The 26,119-nt window shown below is 39.8% G+C and overlaps 1 protein-coding gene across 24 annotated transcripts in view; it reads left to right on the top strand.

The window, feature by feature from the left end:
- The window catches only part of TASP1 (taspase 1), a 116,685-nt gene that overhangs the window by 11,331 nt on the left and 79,235 nt on the right, over nt 1-26,119 (top strand). For 23 of the 24 annotated variants that reach the window (XR_014786335.1, XR_014786336.1, XR_014786324.1 and 20 more), the window contains 4 exons: nt 8,319-8,439; nt 9,562-9,646; nt 15,299-15,378; nt 21,040-21,146. Coding sequence is in view for 20 of the 24 variants with exons in the window: in XM_084824542.1 (XP_084680668.1) it covers nt 8,319-8,439; nt 9,562-9,646; nt 15,299-15,378; nt 21,040-21,146 (393 nt within the window). In the remaining 4 variants the exon portion in view is untranslated. The remainder of the gene's footprint in view (nt 1-8,318; nt 8,440-9,561; nt 9,647-15,298; nt 15,379-21,039; nt 21,147-26,119) is intronic. The other variant, XM_084824587.1, reaches the window with a different exon arrangement.

Genomic DNA, 26,119 nt, shown 5'->3' on the forward strand with positions numbered 1-26,119 from the left:
GGTTTTTTTCCCTTTATTTTGTAATGGCGGCGGCAGCAGCTGGTCGGAAGACCGGCTGCCACCCCCGCCGAACCGCCGCCGGGACCCGCCACCGAGAGGGACATTCGAGGGAGGTAAGTCCCATCCCGGGGGGGGGGGGGGGGGGGGGCAGAGAATTTTACCAACAATTTCGGGGGTTTTACCAACAATCTCCCTGAGATTCGTGGAGAAATTCACGGCCATCCCTAGCTAGAACTATATTATTTGAGCTCTCAGGGGGATCAAGTCAAGAAGGAACTTCCTCTGGAAAGAAGCAGTTCAGGACCTTTATCTTTAGAATAGGTATAGTTTTGCTACCAGCACTAGCAATGTTGGTAGGAAAGCAATTGCATGCTTTGGGACTTGTAAGGAGCCCCTGGGAAAGGCTAAATTTTTTGAAGACCTTTATCTGCAACCTTCTACAGAGCAGATTACCAAAAAAATACTTGCAGAAGGGCCTTCTCTTAAGTGATTAAGACTGGGCTATGCAAGACAACCTTTTAAAAACCATCCGATTTTTTTTATGGATGAGAGGGAAAGGGAAGGGAAAGAGAGCAAGCTTTTCCAGGGAGTTGTCTCCTCCCATCTACTCCCCCTGGAGTTCTGCTGAGTTCACACATTGGCGATTACACAGGATTCCAGCCAGTCCAAGAGCATCACTTCAAAGACTTGTCAAGGAGCAGGAGTTTCTACTGATCTTTTATGAGCTAACTGACAGTTTGCTTGTGATATGCTGGCTGGGTTTTGTGTGTGCATTTTCTGTGTAGAAAGAACATAAGCTCCTTCTGCCAGACCATGTGGATTCACAGAAAGATTGCCAGCTACTACTACATCTCTGATGCAGAGAAAGAGAGCAGTTGCATGTGTAGAAGATAGCCTGTTGCAATTATGTTTGAATGGCTGTTGTAAGACTATCAATGTTAATAGCTGGTGTTTGCCAGATGGGAGTGTACTTTAAGTAGTTCCTCTTTCCTTCTGTGTGAACAGAAAGTGTGATGGGCATTTGAAAGTACTACTTGAAAGAAGCCTGAACATAAGTGATGTGCATTTCACAGGGCAGTGAAAACTGCATATTATTAATTGTTAGTAGATGGGAGCCCCTCCACCCTCAGCACGCGCAGCCAGAGTGCCAGAAATCTGGGACAACAAAGAATTGTATCATGCATTACTTCATCAGTTCTCTGAAATCTGCTTCTTCCCTAAGAATGTTACCCAAGAATAATAATTCTCCACCTTGCTTGGAGAGCAGGAACCTTAAGATACTGGTTAACACAAGGTACAGTGGGATGTGTTTCATCCTCTTGGTGTTGTTGTTCAGTCGTGTCCAACTCTTCGTGACCTCATGGACCATAGCACGCCAGGCCTTCCTGTCCTCCACTCTCTCCTGGAGTGTGCTCAAGTCCATATTCATTGCATCGGTGATGCTATCTAGCCATCTCATCCTCTGCCGTCCCCTTCTCCTTTTGCCTTCAATCTTTCCCAGCATCAGGGTCTTTTCCAGGGAGTTTTCTCTTCGCATTAGGTGGCCAAAATATTTGAGCTTCAGCTTCAGGATCTGTCCTTCCAATGAGCAGTCAGGGTTGATTTCCTTTAGGATGGACTGATTTGACCTCCTTGCAGTCCAGGGGACTCGTAAGAGACTTCTCTAGCACCACAGTTCGAAAGCATCGATTCTTTGGCATTCAGCCTTCCTTATAGTCCAGCTCTCTCAGCCATACGTTGCTACTGGGAAAACCATAGCTTTGATTATATGAACCTTTGTCGGCAAGGTGATGTCTCTGCTTCTTACTATGCTGTCTAGGTTTGCCATAGCTTTCCTTCCAAGGAGCAAGCGTCTTTTAATTTCATGGCTACAGTCACTGTCTGTGGTGATCTTGGAGCCCAAGAATGTATTTGTGGAGACAATTTTGCCTCAAGTCTATGAGTCCTCTGCACACTGAGCTATGCACTGGAGCTTGCCCGTCTGATAGCTTGGAGGTGAATTTTCTGTGGACTGCCCCCCCCCCCATCAATACCTACATACTTGGCAGGTAAGTAAGGGCTCAAGTCCCATTGACATAGAATGCTTGTATTACATGGATCGTAAGGAGATGTAACTTCCTCTGTATTCCACCCTGAGTGTTAATCACATAGGGCAGCCTCTATAACAGTTACTCCTTTTAGTGACTCCAGATATGTCACTTAACAAACATCTGTCATGCTTGTGGTATTTTGGAGCCTGGCTAGGGAGGATTAATCTGTCTAGGGCATTTGCTTAATTGCAGATTTTGCTCAACTGTTATGTGCTTTTGCTTAATTGCAATAAGATTTCTTTTTTACTTGTCATAGAACTGTGAAGAGGAATTGATGACTTTCCAGGAAAATAAAAGCTGAATATTGTAGTTTTCAGTGGAAAGTTTTCAGTGATAAGACACTTTTCCTATTGGAGTGCCTTTGATTTAAGAAGATGTCCTCTCCACTGTAAATAGTGCTATTTTGGTCCTTGTTTATCGTAATTGAAACGTGCTCTGAACTAAGCTTTGGGGATGACTGGCCATTTCCCTTAGCTTTCCCTCCTTTCTAAATGAAAAGTACACCCTCTGTTTGCTTAACAAGAGACTGTTGTATTGACATATTTTGGATGACTGGAAAGTCTCACCTGAAGAACAGTAGAGAAGGCAGTGACATGCATGGTTGCTCTAAAATGGGGGCAACCTGTGGCCCTCAGTCTAATTTCATGCAGTCCTCTACTTAATTTCAAAAACCCTTTGCACACGAACAATTCAGACCTCTGACAAGAGTGATTCCCTGGCGGTCCCCTGGGCCATGACAGAAGAGGGAGAGAGAGAAAAGAGGTGATCCACCCATTTTGGGCTCTGGCCCTGCCTGCTGCTGGCTTCAGCCCCATTCATCTCTGGAATGTAGCTCCTGACAGAAAAATGGGAAGTATCCAATAGTGCTGCTGTGCTCCCGCTTGAGTTGCTGTGAAAGTGGGACTTGGTGCTAATGCAATAGAAAGCTAGTGGTTCTGAAAGCAACCCTGGAAACCAGTGGAAATGCTTGTTTGCAGATCAGGACAGGTCAGCAGAGCTTCCTTCACTGATCTGTCCCATTCCAGAAACTAGCGTTTCTGCTCATTTCAGGTTGCTTTTAGAACCAGTGGGTCCTGCCGGTACGTGGACAGGCTTGGATACTGCCCAGTGGTCATCCACCCTTGCTCTAAAGAATAATCAAACTTTAAAACACGTGTTTCACATTTTCATTTTGTTGTTGTTATTAATAATGGCAACACATAAAAGTGAAATGAGACTCAAACCATTCCGTTCCCTCTTGCCCCTCCCCTCCTAATCCAGAAGCATGGCAAGTCCCACAACATTAGATTGACATCATAGGTATGCACTTGAAACTATTCCTTATCAAATATATGTTGTCTTATCTTTGTTAAGTCTGTCCCATTTCTGTTATGATTTTTGGCAACGTTTAGAAGTTTTCCAGGAATTTCTCTGAGTATCTTGGACTGTGTGCATTAGGTATGTCAGTTTTCCTACAATGTCTTAACACTTCTATGTTCAGTGTGCAATTAAAACACAGCAGTTTCCAAGCACAGCCCAAACTTTAAAGTACCAAAAGATTCTGTTTTGTTGAATGTGGTGGACTTGTCATTCTCATAAGACATCTGGCTTCCAGTGTCCTTTATTGGTGTGACTTTGTTGATAGAAAAGGCCAATCACTGTGGAATAAGAACCGTTGCGGGAGAAGAGAGCAGCAGCAGGAAAGAAGCTGATTATAGCAGCTTTTAGTGGATCTGGTCAGGACAAGACGACTTGGAAAAACAATGCCCAATCCTACATCATTGAGTCACTAAGATGATTTTGTTTCTACACTGGGAGAAAAGGCTGTGATGAACAAGGCTTCTGTATTGCTCTTCTGAAAAGGAAAAAAACAACAACAACTTTGCCTTTTGGAACAGCTGAAGAAATGTGTTAACAACTTGCATTGTTGCGCCAACTTAAGTCTCTTGATCTGATCTGCTTATTTTACTGGTTGTCAGCTAGTTGTGAGGTATGTGTGCAGCTGTGTAACTGTAATTCTTAAGTTTTTTCACATTATCCATCTGTGGTTAGGTTCTCTGTGTGCTAGTTTTGAGGAAGGTTTAATTTTCTACAAGAGAAACGAGTTGAGTTACAAGCAGGTATTTGGGCTCTACATTGGAGAAATAGGGAGATACGGAAATTAAATGGGTGCTGTAATGCATTGATGTTATATGGTGGGAGTTTGTGATTGCTGAGGACCTAAAAGCACATCTTTTCAATGCTAACGGTAATGTAGTAGCTTTTATTATGTCCATTGCCTCCGGATATGTCTAGGAAAATGGTGTACGTATTCATATTCATTCAAACCATTAAGCATTGAGTACAATCTCCAATACGCAAACTTGGAAGATCAGTGACATAGCCACAATTTTATTAGCTATTTTTATAGTACCCACAAAGAGATACTTTTTAGTGGTTCTCTTAATGGGGGGAGGTTTTCCACATAACTGTTGTAAATAACCAATTCATATGGCTTGAGGAGCTAAACAACAATAAATGGTACTTCAGGATAGTCTCTGTACTGTACCACAAACTGCATTCTGATTCATGGTTCAAATTATAGTGTTTGGGTATGAAGTGGGTTGCACTTTGGGGCCTCTTATCACTTTGTCCTTCCTGAAAGAAGCTAACAGAGCAATCTTACTGAAGGCAGGAAGATCCAAAGGTGGACAAATCACCTTATCCAGAGCCCTGCCTGGCTCAATTCAGCAGAACAGAAGGGAGAGAGGAGTGGCGTTTTCCTCCCTACCTGTGTTTTCTTTCTTTTTTCACGGTTTACCCTCCCATTATAACCTATGGGAAAGAGATTATGTACATTTCCCCCTGTATTGCAAGGGTGTCTGCGGATTGGGAGGATTTTGGATCCTGTGGATCCAAAGCCTCCCCTGATCTGCCCCCTTTTTGTTTCTTCTGATATTGGAACCCACTCCTAGGGACCATAGGCTTTCAGTGTAAAGTGTTCAGTGGACACTGTTAGCTAACTGACATTGTGCATTGCAATCACAATCTGTAGAGGCAACAGTAAGGAATTTCTTTTCAAACAATTACACCTGATTAACGTGTATATACAGAAAGGAAGAATTAAACCAGCAGCTACATATGTCCCAGACTGCTTTGAGCAGTTCTGTTATAATTGTTTGATATATAGAGAGATAAAAAATGCAGATTTAATAGGTGATCAGTAGGCATCCTCACTTGCATCACCCTTAACGTTCGCTCTGTGGCAGAGCAAACAAGTGTTGATCAAACTATATACATATCACCAAAATGTTATTTAGTACGTATTAAAACAAGAGCAGTGTACTGGTTGGCTTTAAAGCTCTGCTGGAACTTCTTGAAATGTTCCAGCAGTGGTTGAGCACAGCTAGAAATTATTGTACATTTATAAAACTGCCAATACTTTTGCAAGTGTATCTTGGAAGCATATATTCCAGAAATGAAATTCTGATTACCAAGATACATGATGTGATTAAATTATTTTGTCTATATATAGATAAAAATTGTTGGGATTGTGCTCTGCAGTTGCTATAGGAATAAGTCAGTGGTGACATAATTTTCATTTGATGAGTATGATCATTTCTTTCTTGAAGTTATACAGGCTGGGCTGACAAATGCTTTGAATAGTGTCGGTTTATCTTTTGTCTCTCATCTGGATGGGTTGGTCTTGCTTGTTCACCTGAACAACCTGTGTTCATATTGTTTTCTGCAAAGTACTTAGGAATGTAGAGGAAGACTTTAAAAAGAAATAAAATCTCTGGCATTCTCTTAAATCTTTGTAAATCTGTAAATGGGAGACTGGGGTGGGAGGACGAAGAAATATGACAGTGCAAATTTGACAGCCTGATGGCCTTTTCTTTAAAAAAAAAAAAAACATTGATTGAAGGCTTCAGTTATTCTCTTGCAGAACTGTATGTTTGTAGCCTGAATAATTAACAGCTCAAACGCTGGTCTGTGTATTATCCATCTCTTGTATACCCAAAGTGTTGGCTCTGGAGTAAGCTAGTTGCAGGTAGCTCCCATTAAATCAATGTGAAAAGGTAGGTATGAGTAAATAAAGCCCCGCTGAGTTAAATGAGAGCCAAGTTCAACTAACTTAGTCTGGATCCAGCCCAAAGTATTTGCAAGTACGTGATCATAGCTGTAGATTATGTAGTTTCAGTTCATCCAAATAAGGGTTGTGATAATGAATGCCCCCCTTGTATTTCCACACTTCAAAAACGTACTTGTTTTGTAGTTCTGGGGAAACGACAGCATTCCTTCTATGTGAGCAGTTTGACAGACTTGCTTCTCATGTCATCCTTGTGAGATGTATACATGTAAAGTGTAAAATGGCTGGTTAAGAAAAAGAGTTGGGTAGCAAGTGTATACTTAATTTGCGGAGTTAGAAGAAGTCACTTTATTCCTTGGTGTAGAGGCTATTGCCTCTGAAGCATGTGATGACTTGATTAAAGAGCATCCAGATTGCAAGCCCCCAAATATTTTACATCCCCCTACATGTGGACCGTACTGCCCCTTATTCAGATTTTTCTCGGCAATTTGTGGTTGGTGGTCAAATCTCATTGCCTTGATGCAAAATGTCCATCCATAAGTGCAAATACTGGCTCTGGAGAACTAATATCAAGGATGGTGGTGTAAGATCTTCCTGTGATTAAAAAAAATTATTATACATTTAAAAAAGTGTAAGAAATTTCTCAGCCTGGTGATGATGCAAGCTGTGGAATCTAGTCTCTAATATAGAATCAGTTCTTGTGAAATCCTGTGACTTTTAATTTGCAGTCCATCTGCTATGGTGTACAAAGTGAAACCTGAAAATGTGGGAGCTGTTATTTCCGAACACTTAAATATTCAGTGAGTTCAGTAATCCAGGAGATGGCCTTCTTCATACAGCACAGATTGGAGGCTTCTCAATTTTCCAGACATTGCCCCTTTCTCTCACACTTCTTTATCCCTATGAATTGCAGTCCACGTTCCCCAGTCTTTCCAAGGAATTTTAGAAAGCTATCTTAATTCAGCATAAAAACATTTTTAAAAACCTGCACAGTTGGACTAAATGGGAGAGGTTCAACCCTCCTTGTGTGCAAGTGGAAAGTGCTTCTGCTCACATATGGGAAGGAGGGGCAGTATTTCCTTCTGGTGGCACCTCATACTTTGTGGGGAACCCACTCTGGAGGGCCCCCAACTTCCAGCTGTTGCTGGAAGAATGGGCTGAAATACCCCCATGTGTAGGTGGAACACCACATGCAGCAGTTAGGATTCTGGCCAATATGTACAGATTTGGCTCATCTCCATCATTATTCTAACAGCAGACACATACTGTGGTTGTATAACTTTCTCTAGCCAGTTCAGTTTGGAGTTTGCTCTCTGAAGGCTGCTTCACACATTATGCAGCACCAAATGCATATTTACACCGGGTGCGGCAAGCCATGGACAGTTCCTGCTCTCTCACAAACACATGTACACATGTTTTTTAAAGTATGTATTTTTAAAACACTGTATGCGCATGTACCCATAAAATCCAAATGAAGTGGCCTGAAGAAGACTGCCATCCTGCTAACTGTACTGAGAAATAATTGTCATACTTCCTTTATCAATAGCCATTGGGTCATTTCTATCTATAATAAACAGTATAAACATTTCCTTTTGGCCCTCGTCATAGGTACACTTTTTGTTTATTGTATTTAGGTCATGTTTGCCATAATGTTGCTAGGAAGAAACATGCAATCTCTGGTGGAGGATGTGGGGATGTGTACATATGTGTTGGAACTACTTCCACTATATCCGGTGTAATCTGACAATAAAATTACATTATTGTTCTAGAATTTGTTATAAGGTTGCATACTCTGGAATCCTCAGGTACTTTGCCAACTGTAATTCCCTATTGTTTTAGTAGTACCAATACAGTAAAAGTTCTTCTCTGGCCTTTCTACTGATCTGCAGTCATTCAGTTGTCTCAGGTTCTCAAATAGTCCTGCTCGAAAGCACCCCATTCCCATAGCCCTTCTTCAAGACAGACAGCACAGTTGCTGCTTCCTTCAGCTGTCATTCTCTATATGTTTTGCACTTCTCCTCTTCACCCTGCCCCAGCTTTTCTCCTCTCCTGTAAGGAAACTTGAGTTGCGAGTGGTGAGCTGAGAAGCACGCAGCCATTATTTGGCTCCTATCCTGTGCTATGATATGCATAATTAGGGATGTTTGCCTTTATACATTTTTCTTTATGTTACTTTTTAGGATTCGCCCTTTACAAATGCAGGAACGGGGTCTAATCTAAACCTTTTGGGTGACATAGAATGTGATGCCAGTATTATGGATGGAAAATCGCTAAATTTTGGAGCAGTTGGTGCTCTCAGTGGTATGTTGATCAAGCTCTAAATGGTCGATTGGTGAAATTCAAAAATACCTTTGAGTTTGTACTTAGTCTTAATATTGTGTCGCAACAACTTGAAATGTTATCAAAAAAGGCCCATTATGTTCAGATCCTCTTAAGTAGGTATGGTGATATGATTGCATGGAGTAAAGAGCAAGCACAATGGAGGACCCAGAGTCTGCCTCCTGTGAAGTGTGGTCCTATTTTTCACCACAGGGCCCTGTGACTGCCTACTTATTCTTTCATTGTTGACTTCTTGGGTATTGTATGACATCTTAGAGTGGAGACGTTTTACAAAATGTTGAAATATGAAAAAATTAAACAATTGAATAGATCGTTCAGTTAAAATATTTAAATAATTGGTCTACAACTTTTTTGGGCCCGTGGGGACTTTTGGCATTTTGAAAAAGTGCCCATGGTACCACCACAAATTTGTGGGGTGGAGGGGATCACAAATGTTGGGAGTACCCCTCCCCCTTATCTGTGTTTGTGTGCATGTGTGCATGAATGTGCACCCTGAGTGTGTGACTCTCACTCTAGCTTCTCCCTGGCTCTCTGACTCTTTTTTCTCTCTCTGGATCCCCCCTCCCATCTGGATTCTCTCTCTCTGCTCCCTCCCATCTCCCTTTCTCTCTCTTTGGTCTCTGATCCTCTTCTCTCACTCCCTCTCTCTCTCTGGCTCATCTTTCTCATTCTCTCTCTTTCCCTCAGTCCCCATGGAAGTGAATGGAACAATTTCTCCATTCATTTTTATCCAGTGAGAAAAAGCCCTACCTGCCAAAAATTGACCAGGGGGCCAAGGTCACCCCCCTGCCACGGACCCTATTGCCTGAAGGGTTCTTGGTAGGGGGGTGGACTTCACATTCCCCCTCCCCCAGCCATTTTTGGCAAGGAGGGCTTTTCCCCCCTGCACAAGTGAATGGAGGAATTGCTCCATTCACTTGCAGAGGTAGAAAATAGCTTGGTGGTTACCTCAGCCTGGCTTTATGGGCACAGTGACATCTGGGGGGGTAGGCGTGTTAGGGACCCTGGTTTAAATGCAAGTTAGCCAAAACCATCTGTAGGACTGTGTGGCCATCTTCTTAAATGACTCTTTGTCTTTTTCAGGAATCAAAAATCCTGTTTCTGTGGCAAATAGATTGCTCTGTGAAGGGCAGAAGGGAAAACTCTCTGCTGGCAGAATTCCACCTTGGTAATTACTTTATTCTGCTTGTTTCTTCTTTGGGGCTATAATGCATGCAATATTTGAAAGTTATTCTTATTAAAAGAAGGCCAATGCTGTTTAGTGCACATCAATAATAGCGTGCTTTCAAGATGAGGACTGGCTTGTTCGTTGATCTTGGAACATCTTGTGCACTTATTACAGCTGTAAATAGAATGGAATATTAAGGATAAAAGGCAGTGTTACGTTGAGTTTCAACTTATTTCTTTGTGGTTGTTTATATAGATATTTACACTGTTACTAAGCTTTTATTTCTGATGGCTTGGTTTTGAAATAGAAAAGTCCAATAAATCAAACCTCAAAGCTAAACATAGCTTGTTGTTGAGAAATCTTAGTTTTGTGCTCTCCTTTTTCTTCCAGATTAAAAAAAACCTTAGCATATGCTCTCATTCTTCTTCTGGAAAAAATATTTTCAAGTTGATTTAATATTTGTATTACATTGAGGATAAGCTATAATTACATTCATCCTCTACAACTGTAATAATTTTCAACTGTGGAGAAGAAAGGGCATGGTATATGCCAATTTATTCTCTGAGCATCCAGTTCAAATGGACTAGCTCATAGCACATATTATATATCTACAAAAATGTTACAGATTGTTTATTATGGTAAGCAGAAAACTTTGCCAACCTGTTAGAATTCTTTGGTTGTTTCAAGAGGCTGTGTAAGCATAGTTTTTATTGGACTTTCAAGCAACGTTTGGTAAAGTCCTTCATCCAAGACTTTTGTGGAAACTCAGAAACTACGGCATTCAAAGATAATATTTCATCCTGTACTATCCTGCCCCCAGGACCTAGTAGTTCCAACAGAGGTAGTGACTTCCTCTTCTTCTAATGTCCACCACAGGGCTACTTAAGAATAGTTTTGCCCTGAAGTTAGAGATGAAACACAGAACTTGTTTCATGCCTGTCAACTGCCGTGTTTGAGCAGACCAGCACAAAAAGAGAAGAGAGGAGTGTGTATTTAACCAGTTGGTTAGCCTGTGACAAGCATAGAAGGCAGCTATTACAAACAAACATTTGTGAATGGCAGTGGTATATGTATATTAATAGGTTTTATTTGCTTTGAGCACTTTTTAATTCACAAATAAATGGATAATTTCTATAATGGACAGATGTAGACGGGTTTACATGGGTGCGCACGCTCTTGTTCTTCCAGGATTCCTTTCTCAAGTAGCTGTACCCATGGTAATATATAGTTAGGGTTATCCATCCCAATGTTGTGGTTTTCGGCTCATGAATCCTATCTGCTCTTCTCTTACCCAACCTCAGGACTTCTTAAGAGCATAGCAGCGAAATGAGTGCAGAGTAACATACACTGGGATAAATAAATCCATGTGCAGAAAAGAACACTTGAGAAAAGAATACTGCGTTTGTAACAGAAAGCTTTCTGAAAATGTCAAAGAGAACAATACTACTGTGCCGTAATAGCAAAATGGTGAAAGATTAGGAATGATTAGGAAAGGAACAATTTATAACTCAAGAACAGCTGTATTCCTATTGTGTAAGTCCAGACTTAGGTTATTTTGTGTAGTTCTAGCTGCCCAGCTTTAGACAAGATACAATAGTACCAGAGAAGTGTGTGTTTAAAACATTTCTCCAAAGTGCTCAAGGCAGCTTATAATTAAATAATAAAAATGAAAAATGAAAACAAAACATGCATACAAACAGCCATTAAACTATCCAAAGAAATAATTTAAAGGTTAGTTGAAATAAAGAAATTGAACAGTTCTAATAGAAATTTGCCAAAAGAAGAATATTTCCTCACCTCCACAGGCACACCATTAGTATCTAGGAGTTACAGTACTAAAAACCCTGGTTGTAGGCCAGGAACAATCCTTGTTGTATAGAGTTTTAAAAAGTTGGGGATTTTTACAACAACTGAGTGGCAAAATGATGCAGTAGGGATCATGAAGGGTATATAAATACATTATTACTTTTTCTCAGAATAAAAAATCTTGGGATCCTCCAGTGTAATTGGAAGTGGTAGGTTTTAAGACAAACGAAAACACATCTTCATGTGCTGTGTAAATAACCAATGGAATTCATTTCTACAGATTGCAATTGTAATTGGCATAAATGCCCTTAAGGAACTATTGGATGTCTGTCCATGGCTGTTAGCCAGTCAAACAAGAAGTATAACCTCCATTTCAAGAGATAGTATAGGTCTGATGTATAATCAGGGATAAACAGGAGATGGCTATTGTTTCATTTTTCAAAAGTGTGAAATGGGAAAAGAAATAAAATATAGCAAATAACTGATCTGAAATTTGTGAGAAATCTTCCATTAATTAAGTCCATGTTATGCCTGTTGCACAATAGATGTTCTCCGTCATAATTCTCAAATTATTTTCCCCAATATTCTCGGTTGTGTATGTTGGATAGGTTGTTACAGATGTAAAACTATGATTAAGGAATCAGAATTTGACTGTGGGTGGGATTGCATGCTTTTTTTCCCTTCTCGCATGATCATTTCCTTTCTGGTCTTAATAATGGGTAATCATTGGGAGGGTTTGCATATAATGATAAGCTAGGGTTCCTCCAGAATCCAGGCTTACTGTTTACAAACTCATAAATGCTGCCTGGTTGCTCCTGCTGCAAGTGGGAGCAGCTAAATAACTCACAATGAAACATGGGTAATTTCCCTGGCTTGTCAGGAGAAAGATAAACTAAAGTTTCAGATGTCACACTCTTGCTTTCAGTGGGAGCATGCTCATGCACAATAAGCTAGGCTTCCACAGGAACCATGGCTTAGCATGGTGTGTGAACCAGGGTCAGTGCATTTGCATACTGCAGGGTTAAAGCTAACTATAGTTCTCTCTTCACCAAGATTTATAAGCAGCTTAGTTTGAAATTGAGAGAACCCCATATAGCTTTGACAATGGTTAAGACCTGCAGGGGAATTTACAACTGAGAGGGGAGGAAACATGTAATCCTGTCATACACCTCTGATTCCTAAACTCTGATTACTATTATGTCTGTGCTGGCACTATACTGACATTTACCTTGCCTCACCTTGATCAGCTTCAGTGAATGGTTGAAACCATTATAATACCAAACTTAGCTTTGAAAATATTTTTTTTGAACTTGTGTGTATAAATGAAATATTTAAAATTGTTCTAAGAAATCATTTTATTATGTCCTGAAATATAGTTGGTTGGTATCTATTCCTTTTACAATTATTAATCCTAGTTTTAACCACAAATTAAATATTACAGAAATGCAGGCTAAAAGCCAGTGTCTCTTAACTTGTTGAAAGTTTGGCGTAGGCTGTGATTTTAAACACACTTGACTCCACAGTGAGCCCCAGTGAACTTAGAAGGTCTTACGTCTGAGTAAAGATGTTTAGGATTGTGTTGTGTATCTTTTCCATGTATTAGATTATTCTTTTAACTTGAACCTGTAAAGTTTATTATGCTTTGTGTAGTTTCATGCCACTTTGATTTGACTTAATTACAGCATAAACATCATAGAAGCTGCTCAAGTGTTCCAAACTGGCTGAAGGACTACAGTGGTGAGAAAAAGTTTGTGAACCCCTTAGGATTGTCATGTATTTCCAAACAAAAATATTATTAGATCTTAATCTAACCCCATAATCCTAGCTAAAGAATAGATAACCTCATTAAACAAATGACACACAAACATGATGCTTTTGAAACACTTACTTATCCACAGCTGACTCAGCATTCAATATCCATGTGTAAAAAAGTATGTGAACCTTTAGATTCAGTACCTGGTGGCACCCCCTTGAGCAGCAATGACTTCAAGTAAACGTTTCTTGTAACTACTGGTCAGTCTCTCACATCGGTTTTGAGGAAATTAGTCCATTCCTCTTTACAGAACTGCTTCAAATGCAGTGACATTTGAGGGCTTCCTTGCATGAACAGCTCGCTTCAGGTCCTGCCACAACATTTTGATGGGGTTTAGGTCTGGACTTTGATTAGGCCATTCTAAAACACGGAATTTCTTCTTCCACAGCCATTCTTTTGTAGATCTGCTTGTATGTTTAGAGGAGCCTCGTGTGGCGCAGAGTGGTAGGCGGCAGTATTGCAACCGAAATTCTCCCCACGACCTGAGTTTGATCCCAGTGGAAGCTGAGTCCCAGGTAGATGGCTCAGGTCGACTCAGCCCTCCATCCTTCCGAGGTCGGTAAAATGAGGACCCAGCTTGCTGGGGGAAAGGTAGTCATGACTGGGGAAGGCAATGGCAAACCACCCTGCTACAGTCTGCCATGAAAATGCCAGTGATAGTGGCATCCCTCTAGGAGTCAGTAATGACTCAGTGCTTGCACAAGGAAGAACCTTTCCTTTCCTTTCCTTTCCTTTCCTTTCCTTTCCTTTCCTTTCCTTTCCTTTCCTTTCCTTTCCTTTCCTTTCCTTTCCTTTCCTTTCCTTTCCTTGTATGTTTAGGATCATTGTCATGTTGCATGACCCACTTTTGGTTCAGCTTCAGGTCATGGACGGATGGCCTGACATTCTCCTCTAGAATATTTTGATACACTGCAGAATTCATGGTTTTATCAATGGTGGCAAGCTGTCCAGGTCCTAAGACAGCAAAGCAGGCCCAAACCATCACATTCCCACCACCACACTTGATGGTTGTGGTGAGGTTCTTCTGTTCGAACTCAGTGTTTGGCAAAAAACAAACGTAATGTTTCTTATTGAGGCCAAAAAGTTCTACCTTTAACTCATCTGTCCAAAGAACATTGTTCCAGAAGTCTTGGGGATCATCTATGTGATCTTTGGTGAACTTCAGATGGGCAGCAAAGTTCTTTTTAGAAAGTAGTGGTTTCCTCCTATGTATCCTCCCACGAACACCACCTTGTTCAGTCTTTCTGATCGTTCAGTCACGAACACTCACATTAATCAAGGTGAGAGTGGCCCACAGATCCTTGGATGTTAGTCTGGGGTCCTTTTTGACTTCCTGGATGATGTGCTTGTTGTTCTTGGAGAGATTTTGGTAGGATGACTGCTCCTGGTAGAGTGACTGTGGACTTGAACCTTCTCCATTTGTGGACTGTCTGTCTGACAGTGGATTGGTGGAGCCCCAAATCCTCAGAAATGGAGTTGTAACCCTTTCTAGACTGATGAGCAGCAATAACTGCATTTCTGAAGTCCATAGAGATGTGTTTTGATTGTGGCATCATGTGTTTCCACACAACCATACAATGAAGACCAAATGTATGAAGTTCCTGATCCTTTTGTAGGGTGGGGCCTTCAAACTTACCCTTGAAAATCTACCTAATTATTTAAACACCTGATTCTAATTATTCCCTTTAATTGAGCTGATACAACCAGGAGTTCACTTACTTTTGCACATACCCTGACTCTTAAGTAATTGTTTGCCTAATTTATACATGGTTTTATTTGGAATTGGTTAATGGTTAATATAAACCCTGTTGGATATTTAGAAAAGGTTTGGTTTTGATTCATGAAGGCTATCATGGTAAAACTATGGAATTTCCATAATTAGCATTAGGGTTCACAAACTTTTTCTTGCCACTGTATGTCCTTTCACAAAATAAATAGCTTGCAATTAAACTACAAATTCTAAATATGTTCCCAGTCACAGCTTTTTGTGCACAGTCTGTGCTTCCCATCCATTCTACCTCCCCTATTTCTAGTTTTTTAGTTGGTGAAGGAGCCTTCAAATGGGCAGTGGATCATGGGATACCAGCCTGTCCTCCAGGTGTCATGGCGACAAGTGAGTAAATTGTTGCTAGGAATGGTTTTATTTTTTGTTTAATTTAAGGCACACAATCCAGAAAACGTTGAACTCAGTGGGGATTAAGCAAACACATATTTAGGTACCATTAATATCATTGGGACATAATCACATATGTTGTTCTTTTTTGGGATTACACCCTAAATATTATCTGACACTTCCCATATTTGAGCCAGCATAGTGAATTTTTTTTAATGTGACCAGATAGTGTCAATACAGTGCTATAGACGTTAGAGGCCCTCCTCTGTGGTGCCCCATTTATGGAATACTCACCCCAGACACCATTGTCAGTTTTAGGCACCATGTCAAAACAGTTCTGTTCTCCTGGGTATTTGAGGAATAATTATGTGTCATCTTAATGTTGTTGCTTTTGACGCTCTCTGATTCTTTTGCTATTTGTGTATGATTTTGTAGAGTTTTTAATAGTTGGTTATTGTAAGCTCTGTTGGGAGTATAAAGCCTGAAAATATTATCGTTCTAAATGTTTTAAATAAAATGTAGTAACTCAGGTTTACTCGAAGTTCTCTTTGACAACCAAAAGTAATCCAGGTGATGTCTGAGGTAGGACAGAGCTCATACAAGAAGTTATTTGAGCTGAAAGTTATTGTCGTCATCCTATCCCATTTTACATAAACTTTGGTAGAGAATTCCTTATTTTAAGTTTGATTTATTTTTGACTGGTGTTACTGACTCAGTATTTTTTGGAGCGGGTAGATAGTACAACTTGTGTCTTCTGGTATGAATGCTTGCATGATGGTTTGCATGACTTAAGCTGGTCCATTCTGGCAAATCTATTACAAAATTAGCAGTATTTTGATTCAGTATGCTTCTGCTGTTATTGAAATTAGTAAAGCATCTATATCGATACCTAAAATTTAAACCCTCCAAAGGTTAGGAGGAGCATCTCCAGGGTGTAATATATCAGCAAAATTTCACTTTCAGATATGTGTTATTTTTGTCTGTGTCTCTCCTTGGTTATGTAGCTATAAGCTGCTGTGCTGATTGCTGTGCTAAATGAGTAATTTCTCTGAATTATCTCTGTAGTAATAGACACTTGTAACTTTTCCTTTGCCAATTGCATTTCTCCCCAACCTACTTCAGAAGGGAAACTGCAATACCACTTCATCTCCAGTGCCTTCCTTTTCAGTACACTCCATGAAATGACTGCCAGGGGGTGCTGTATGATTGGCCAGCGTTTGGATGCTTTTTGAAGATTAAGATTTTTTTGTTGTGGTGGTGGTTATACTTAACCTATTTTCTGGGGCTTGTAGCATATTTTTAACATGCTTTTGGTGACTCTAGAGATTTAGTTTCTACCACCAGTGGCAAAATAGACTTGGGGAATGTTCATGAACTGTGAAATTGTTAGATATCTAGTGAAGCCTGTTCTGCCAAATTTCAATTTGCTCCAGTTAGAATGATTCTGAACTGCAGTTAATCTGAACACTCAAGTTGAGGGGAAAACATGGGTTGACTTTGGTGAAGAGAATGGAATAATGATCCAATTCTTGCCTAAACACAAGGTGTGAACATTTGAAGCATAACCTGAGCAGTAGTTCTATTTTCTGGATAGTCTGTCCAAAATACCATAGAGAAATTATATGTAGCCTTGATTTTTCCAATGATGTATATTCCAATGGTGTATTTTAAACACATATCTATCTATTTATTTTATTTATTTATGTTAAACATTTGTTGGCCACGTTTCAAAGCAGAAGCCCTCCCAAGGTGGCTTACAGCAGTAAAATACATAAAAACTGTTAAAATATCAAACATTCATTCATTCATTCATTTATCTAGATATATGAATATTGACCTTACAAAATTAACTTATAACCTTTTTGTTTACTTTAAATGTTGGGTTTTGCAAAAAGTTTTTTTTTTAAAAGCTAAAAACGTGAACCTTAACAAACATTTTTAAAAACAAAAAAACTCATTTCCCATTGGCCTGGTTCAGACACTATGGCATGGTTGTCAGGAATGTGCTTCAGGTATTTTCATCCCACTCCTTATCCCCTCACCAAATTCCCCCACTCCTCTTCTTCCTGGTTTGTGGTAATCATAGTTTGTCTCATAACCAGAATAAAAACCCACAGTTTGAAGTGGGTTTTGAACAGCAAAATCCTCTGCATGTCTACTAAGAAGTAAGCCCCATTGATCTCAGTGAGTCTTATTCATAGGTAATTGGATACTGGATAGCAGTCTAATTCTGGTTGGAGGTATAATTTGCTTAATATGAACCCAGGAGGTGGGAATTTGCACATACAAAGAGATGAGGATGGGGGAAGTGGAGCACATCCTGGGCAGCTGGTTGTGTTGTCTGAACTGGGCTGATATCAAGGTTAATCATCTTCGTATCATATGTAACATTCCAATTCTTTACAGAAAGAGCTGATTAAAGCAAAATACCATGATCTTTCCATCTCTGACAAAACAAGATAATTTCATAATCTCTGCAATGTACTACCTTTTTTGTGAGGCAGTGCAACAATTTTTAAGGATTTAGAATTCCAGTTTACTGCATATCCCTTACTAGCTTTGATAAATGAAAATATTTTTTGACCAATAGCTCTGAATTTGGGAGGCAGTGTTACCACACATATGTAACACTAACTGCAGGACCACCTCTCCAACAGCTAGCATGATCTAAATCAGCCTTCTCCAACCTGGTCCAGATGTTTTGGACTACTAAGCATTCCTGACCATTAGCCATGCTGGCTGGGGCTGATGCGAGCTGAAGTTCAAAACATCTGGAGGGCACACCAGGTTGGGGAAGACTGGTCTAAATGATTTTTCTTTAATTTAATTTTTTGTGTGTGTGGATTAGGATACATTAGTTGAAGATTTTTAGATTAGTTTTTGCATAGAAAAAGTCCCTGGGAACATAAATGTATTAATGGCGGCCAGAATGGCCTTAGCCAGATACTAGAAAAATCCATTGGTTCCTTTGGTGAAATAATGGCTATTCAGAGTTTTAGAAATTCCACATATGAATAAATTCATGGATATAATTCATAATAGGAATTATTTAGATAATATATCTTTGGCTAAATGGCATTCTTTTTATTTTGGAATTTGCAGTTTGGCTTAGATATTTTTGTATTAAGAGATTATTGAACATTTGGAAAGTGAACTGTATTTAGAATTCTGAAATATTGATCAACATAAAAACAAAAATGTGCTAATTTATAAAGGGGGGAGAACCATTGGGAAGAACACAGTGAAGGAAATGAGGGAAATGAAATGCAAAATGTACAGGCAGACAATTAATTCAGCTTTGGGGAAAATATGTATCTTCAGATCTCATGGGTACTTGCATGGGCACAGTATGTCAACATTTTCATGGATGACTAAGAACAATGCTTTCTCAGTTCCTGATCCCCAAAGCTTCTTGTACCTGAGATATATTGATAACATGTTTATCATCTGGACCCATGGACAGGAGGCACTTGAGAAATTCCTACAGAACTTCAATAGTTTCCACCTCACTATCAACCTCAGCCTAGACCAGTACACGCACTAGATATTATGTATTTGCACAATAATGGACCCATTATTTATTTATAATATTTATATACTGCTCCACATCAGAAGATTTTGGAGTGGTGAACAACATGATAAAAGAATAAAACAGGTTAAAAGAGTTAAAACATAATCACCACCTTATATTGGAAACCCACTAACCACTGCACACGTCTACATGCTTCTACCCAGAACGTATCACAAAATCCATTGTCTACACAGCAAAGCCCTAAGATATGATCTGATTCTCTTATACTTCCTTGTTACAGGCTCTGGGTGATAGGCCTGTCCTTGCTTCAAAAGACACAGACACAGGGACCAGACCCCAAACCCTGAAGCAAACTGAGATGCCAATTCTCTTCCCATATCTACTCTGGCAACTCTATTACAGGACCTAATAAAGTTAGCTACAACATCAAGGGTCTTTCACCTTCTCATATTGTAGTGTGTGTCTGTGTGTGTGTGTGAGAGAGAGAGTCATATGCCAGCAATGCTTTTCTGCATTCCATGTAGAACACATAGGGTTGTCTCTTCACAAAATAATTAATTACAACCGACATGCCAGGATCATGGCTGTAAACCTTGCATAAAAGAAAAGGCTGCCACCGTCCAAACCCTTCTATTCCTTATTAGTTATTGAGTAAAGTGTTGACCTTTGAAGTCTGAAAGTCTGAAGACATAAGATGAGATAGACATGAAACTAGCAAGGCTGGGTCTGGTCAGTGCCTTGATGGGAGAATGCCGGGGAACCTTATATATACTTCCTTGCGTTCCATTGTGGATCAAAGGCAATACATAAATTAAATAAATATGATGGGTACAAAAGGAATACAGACATGGATCTGTGTGTAACTACTTGAATCCTGAGAGGGATTCCTGTATTTGAACTATATGGAATACAAGGCAGTTTTACAGATCTTTGGCTAGCATTCTTTTTATATTATATTGCAATATACTCAGTAGAGAAATTGAAGTCAGTTATATTTAAGACAGATCAAATTGTATGAGTGACCATATTTATCAAAATGCAATAACAAATGAAATGACAAGAACAGAGCTGGAACAGGTGCCATAGATAATAGAATGGGGTGGGCAACTTGTGGCCCTCCAGATGTTTGGCTTATAACTCACACTATCCTTCACCATTGCCAATGCTGGCTAGGGCTGATGGGAGTTGTAGGCTGAAACCTCGGGAAGGTCACAAGTTGCCCGCTTCTGTTCTAGAACAATATCTTTTACATGGAGCATTTCCAGAAATTAGGTTTGAAAATTAAGGAAGACGGTTTCACAGTCTTGTTAGCTGGCTTATTTCATTGGACACTTGTATTCTAAGTTGCCTCTGTTTTATAACAAGGTGTTTTTAATTTCTTTTGTGACTTAATTTCTGCTTTATTGAATCCATTAAGATTATGGCTCAGTTGAAATGAGCGAGCATCAGGTGCTTATGCTTTTACGGCCTCTCAGTTCCCCTATTTGACTCTTTAACACAAAGAATTGTTTGTCATTACATCTGAATTGACAGATTATGGTTTGCACTTGCCCTCCAAACCAGAATTGGAACCCATGATTTGACATATGAATCACACCTACTTGGTGTTACTTCTCTTTCTTCCTGTGGCTTTGGGTAACTTGAATGCTAGCCTCATTTGTTAGTAGAACTTGTATTTTTTGCTGCTTTCCCCTGTAAATTTATTGAAGTACTATTGGGAGTTGATTCTTATATATCAAGTAGTTACAACAGTAAATTAGATGAACTAGGGGGTAATCCTATGCACACTTACCTGAGGCTATGCCCCATTGAACACAGTAAGACTTCTAAATAAACATGCATATGATTGCCCTGTTAGTCAAGGAATACCGTGACTGATGGACAAGTAATATTAGATAATAAGCCTGAGTTTCACAACTAGTGAATACTCTTTTATCAGCATCAATTACTGAAAACTGGAGTCTTTTGATAATCATGAATCCATTCTTATTTAATGCAGAAAATTAAATATAACCAGGTTTGAGTGAGAGCTGTTGCTGTCCATTCCAAAGTGTAGCATTTAATGAAACTGTTCCTTTTTGTATGGATTTAATTCTTCCATAATTGAAAAGCTATTAAATATTTTATAGGACTTAGTTTAGCAGCTTTTAAGAGGAACAAGAGGAAGCTGGAATTGGCAGAAAAGGTGGAAACAGATCTTTTTCAGTTGAAGAAAAGAAGACAATCAAGTGAAAAGGTTAGTACCTGTTCAGAAAGCTGTTGGTCACCCTTAAATTGCTGTGGTTCATCAGAAGTCAGTGGTTTAAAAGTGAAAATTTAGGAGCTCTTATTTCTATGTGAATTGATATCTGATGAGATGTTGCGGTATTCTTTGGTTTATATTTTAATGGCTGGTATTGAAAGAGGCATCTGTGTGCTTGTGTGTATGTATGTGTATGTGCCCATGATTTTTCCTTTCCAGTAGTAACCTCTTCTAGCTAATTGAACACTGTTTTAGAGAGTTCCCTGGCCTTTGGGAGCAGCTTACTGTGTGTGTATGAAAAATCCTTGTGTACAAAGAGTAGATTGCATGCAGTCAGTTTTTTGGGTCCTTGCCAATATGTTTACTATGCATAACAATTTTTCATGCCCTTGGGGTGGGGGGAAGTGAAAAGGAATTATCAAGAAAATATAATGAGTTGAGCCTAGACTTAGTCATGCTTCGAGTAGATTCATTGAAATCCATGAGACAAATTAGTCATGACTGACTTAAGTTCCATTGATTTTGATGGGCCTCCTCTAAGTATGGCAGTCCAGATCTAACACACAACCTTGTTTGCAGAACAAATAAGCCTACCCTGCCATTATGATTTGATTATGTATTTTACTATTTGTTTTCCCTTCTGCAGAATGTGCATGACAAATGCAAACATGAAAAGATAAATATCTGTTGAAACATTTTCTTCATTGTAAGATTTTGGTGAAAATTTCTCACTTTAAAACATTTTCTGTGGATCTGGAAAGGGATGAAATTTGAAATATTAGGTGGGTAAACATGTCTGGGCATTTACCTAGCATTGACTTGGCCCAGAATGGTCCCTAACTTGAAAAGTCACAGCTGATCTTCTCTTTAAGTGTCATTTCAACACCCTAGTTGTTCCCTGCTGCCAAATTTATTTTGAGCACCATTTTAGCTATCAAGAATTAGAAGGAAAATCTGTGGTGTTCTGTAGACCTTGCTCTGTTTTTTGTAGGGCCTCAAAAATATATCTGAGGGAGGAGGGATGTCTATAAATAGTATTGATTCATATTATAAAGTGCAAGTCAATGCTCTCATGTTCCAGTACATGAGCTTACCAACCTGTTGTTTGAGATTTCGAGGGAGGGTCTTGGGGTAGTACTTGAGAGGAATGCCTAAGGTCAAATTGCTACTAGGTAGGTACGTCATCTCTACTTAATGGTAAATCATAATAATCCTTTGAATTATTTTCAAACTGTTTTAGAAATCAATACATTAAACTTTTTAGGGGCAAGCCCTAAACATTGTAGCCCTGTGGTCCTAGGCTCAATCCCTTGTATCTCCAGAAAGAGCTGGAAAAGGCTTCTGTCTAAAGCATTGGAGAGCTGCTGCCAGTCACTGTAAACATTACTGAGGTAGATGAACCAATGATCTGACTTGATATTAGGCAGCTTCATATGTGTTCTTGTGACTGAACTGAGACTTGGCCACCATTGGAGAGCTCATTTAGTTTACAGTCTGATCCTAAACATTTTTATATGGAACTTCTTGCTAACTGTGCTTAGGATTATATTTTTAATTGCATAGTATCAGATGCAGTGCCACAATCTTGAGACATGAAGGAACCGAGCAGCTAACTTCTAGTTCTTTGTCTCTGTTAATGAGAGTGTTGCTTGTACATTTGTCTATTATTTAGGGATGGAACTGAACCCCAAATCTTAATTTAGGAAAATCATAACATCTACTGCTCATTAGTAGCGTATAGCTTATAGAGGAACATCTACCTTAACCAAAAGTCTATCAGTCTAAGTTGCATATATTGGGAAGAACAACTTGAAAATCTTAGGGCTGGAGACATCTAAATTTGAAATGCCTTCTGTGTATGTACTGTGTTTTGCTTCCAATGCAGTTCTTAGTATGAAATCTTGTGAATGTTCTCTCTTGCTTTTAAAGCAAGAATTCACACATAATAGATTTTTGCTGTGATGGAAATCCATACAAGTTCCCATCTCATGTTCCTTTTTAAAAACATTTGATACTATGAATGATTAGAAAAGTTAATATGTTCTCTCTAAAATAGAGATCAGTAACTGGTGGTCTTCCTACCCTATCTGATCCCACTTATAGGCATAATGGGGAGGAGGACAGCATGAAGTAAGATGAGGAAATCATTCTGCTGTGTGGCAATGGAGCAGAGGCTGATGTATCTATTCGAGAAATACAAAAGGAGCACTGGAGACAGTAGGAGGTTTTTTCTGTCATGCCTTCCTGTAAATTCTCTTCCCTCTTCAATTTGAAAAGGAGGAGATGAGGGCTGGGCAAGTAACTTAGAGAAACAGAGTTACTCCGCCGTGACTTCTTGCAGTGCAGCAACTGGACAGACAAATAGGAGGTCAATACTGCCTTTTTCAAGGCCGCAGTAGTGCTCCCTCCCACAAGCGTGCATTCACTACACCTAGGACCTGCCTGGTCAAGCCAGATCAGCTAGTTTTAATCAGCCCCAAAGGGCAAAGATTGAGAGAGCACATGGCCAGGCATGTAAATGCAAACCCCTTGTCCTTGTCCTCAGGCTGCAAAAATGAAATCTGACCCCATCATAATCTGGTTGGATGCAGCATTGGACACCGTAGCTGGAACTGCATTAGATGCAATGTCAAGGTTGCTCCAAAGTGGGTGAGTTTGTCCTCAAAGTGCCTAACAAAATAATCACAGTGGGAAGGAGCCAGGGCCCTGTTTACTCCTGGACAACTTTCAAAAGCTCCACTGGCTACCCAAGGACACAATGGAGGCAGTGAAATAAGCCCTTTGTGCTACCCTCAGCACCATACAGTAGGCACGATTATGTGCTCTTACTCATCTTCAGTCAGCTTTGCAATCAGACTTCTGCCACCTGCACTCCTTCCCACTGGTAGCTCCCCCATCGCCATGCTGTTCTAGAGGGTCTCACAACCCTCTAGAGCACATTTTCAGCAGGCACGGGGGCTGGAGGGAGTAGGAGTTATCAGGAAAAATCTCCTCCTTCTCCCCTTTCTCCAGTGGGCGTGTCCTGTGCGCAGAGTTCCACTCATGGGATATCTGGATCTGAGCCATGGTATTTTGTATGCCTTTTTCAAATGACAAGCATGGGAGATAGTTGGACATGGATGTGAATATTTTTTGAGGCAAGTATGGTAACTTGCCTTGTAAATCTTTCTCTTTTATTTTACTTTGTAGGCTGGAGGTAAAGTATGTTACATTACGATTAGGTGATGTTGCATTTCCTGCCTTGGTAGTCTTACGTTTTGGAAAAATTATATTGGGTTAGATCCTAACCACTTGCAAGCAGAATTCTGTTTGTGGAATGTGGCCTTTCTGCTGCATCTCTCTGTGCCCCCTAAAAGCAACTTTTGAGGTTTGGGGAATCTTGGAATCGTGCTGGCTAGGGCAGAGGAGGCTGCCCCTGAAGGATGTTGGTGTTGGAAATCCAAGCCCCTTCCACTCATGCTCAGTTCTTTTGCATCTGACCCATTTATCTGTTCTTTTCTCTGTTTAAAATTTGGTGTCTAAGTTTGTCTTTTTGTTTGTTTGTTTTGGCATATACTAGATTAGCCATCTGTACAGCAGAGCCAGAAACCTTTCAGTTGGTCTCAGCACCTTTAATACTGAGGCTGAATGATGTTTAATGACAATTATTGCTTGGGGCATATTTTGAAAGTCATGCAAGTTCATCCTTTTTTGTTCACATAGTCACTGTGATGAAACAGTTCTAAAAGGGGAGCCGTCTTTCTCATGTTTTCAAGGTGAACAAATTGGTTATTCTGATTTCTGTTAGTGATTGGGAGGGCAGGTGATTGGGATTATTAATTAATTGGAAATAAGAGTGTTCTTTTGAATGAGAGAAGATGGAATGCAATTATCCACATAAGCTATGATAGCTTTAATTTGAGACAGTGGTTCTCTGATGTTTTCATAATAAACCCTCCTAGCTTTCTAAAAACTATTTAAGCCACCCCAAGGCAAAAACGGAATGGCTTAGCTTTACAACTTTTATTCTCACTTGGGACTGATGTCATTGAGATCAAAGGAAGAACTGTGGTGAGCTTTGGAGGGTCTTTGTTCTAAGGAGCTTATAGCCTCTTAAGAACAGAGAATTGCCTGCTTGTCCTTCTAACATGATTTATCACAAGGGGATGTATACACAGCTCTTCTCTGTGTACTAATTTGGATGGGGAACACAGGTGAGGTTTTGGTTCTTGGTGGGAAGATCAGGCAGAAGATCCCCAAGAAGCCCTCGTTGACTAGTAAAGGGAAAGATAATGGTTAAACTTGTTGGTAATGGATCCATTTCCTTCAGCTCCTAAATGAAAACAACAGCTTTTGTATATTTTATTTGTTTATTTTAAACATTTTAATATCACCCTTCACTGTGTCCTGTTTCAAGGTGCTGTAATAGAACAAACACAGAAAACAAGAAAACAGCAGCAAAATAGACAAAACCTTGTCTGCTCAGAAGTAAGACCCATTCTGTTAAATGGTGCTTACTCCCAGATAATTATGCATAGGATTGCAGCTTAAAAGCAATAAATGCCATAAAGGGCAATCCTATACATGTCTAGTCTACTCAGAAGTAAGCCACACAGAGTTTAATGGGACTTACTCCAAGTTAAGAGTATATAGGTTTGCAGCCTTAGTTTTATATAAACAAAAGGACAGCAGCAGCAGGATACGTTCTTCCTATATATCCGAAGTAGAACAAAAGTCACCAGAAGAAGGCAGGCAACAATTCCCAAGCAATGAATGCCCTGTATTCTCCTCTCGTGAAGATGGCAGCACCCTCTAGGTGCAGAAATGCATCTTGGATGTGAGTGTTGTCTGTCTACAGCAGGGGTAGGAAACATGGCAGCTGTGGACACTAGTGCACCCTCAAATATCTTTCTGGCGCATGCCAAGATGCCCTACTTTGATTGATTGATTGATTGATTGTCTTACCGGTAGCTAGAATTGCTTCAAAG

The sequence above is a fragment of the Heloderma suspectum genome, chromosome 1 (assembly GCF_057233095.1).
Source record: "Heloderma suspectum isolate Gila_16-S chromosome 1, 16-S_ref, whole genome shotgun sequence".
In the NCBI taxonomy this organism is placed as follows: domain Eukaryota; kingdom Metazoa; phylum Chordata; class Lepidosauria; order Squamata; family Helodermatidae; genus Heloderma; species Heloderma suspectum.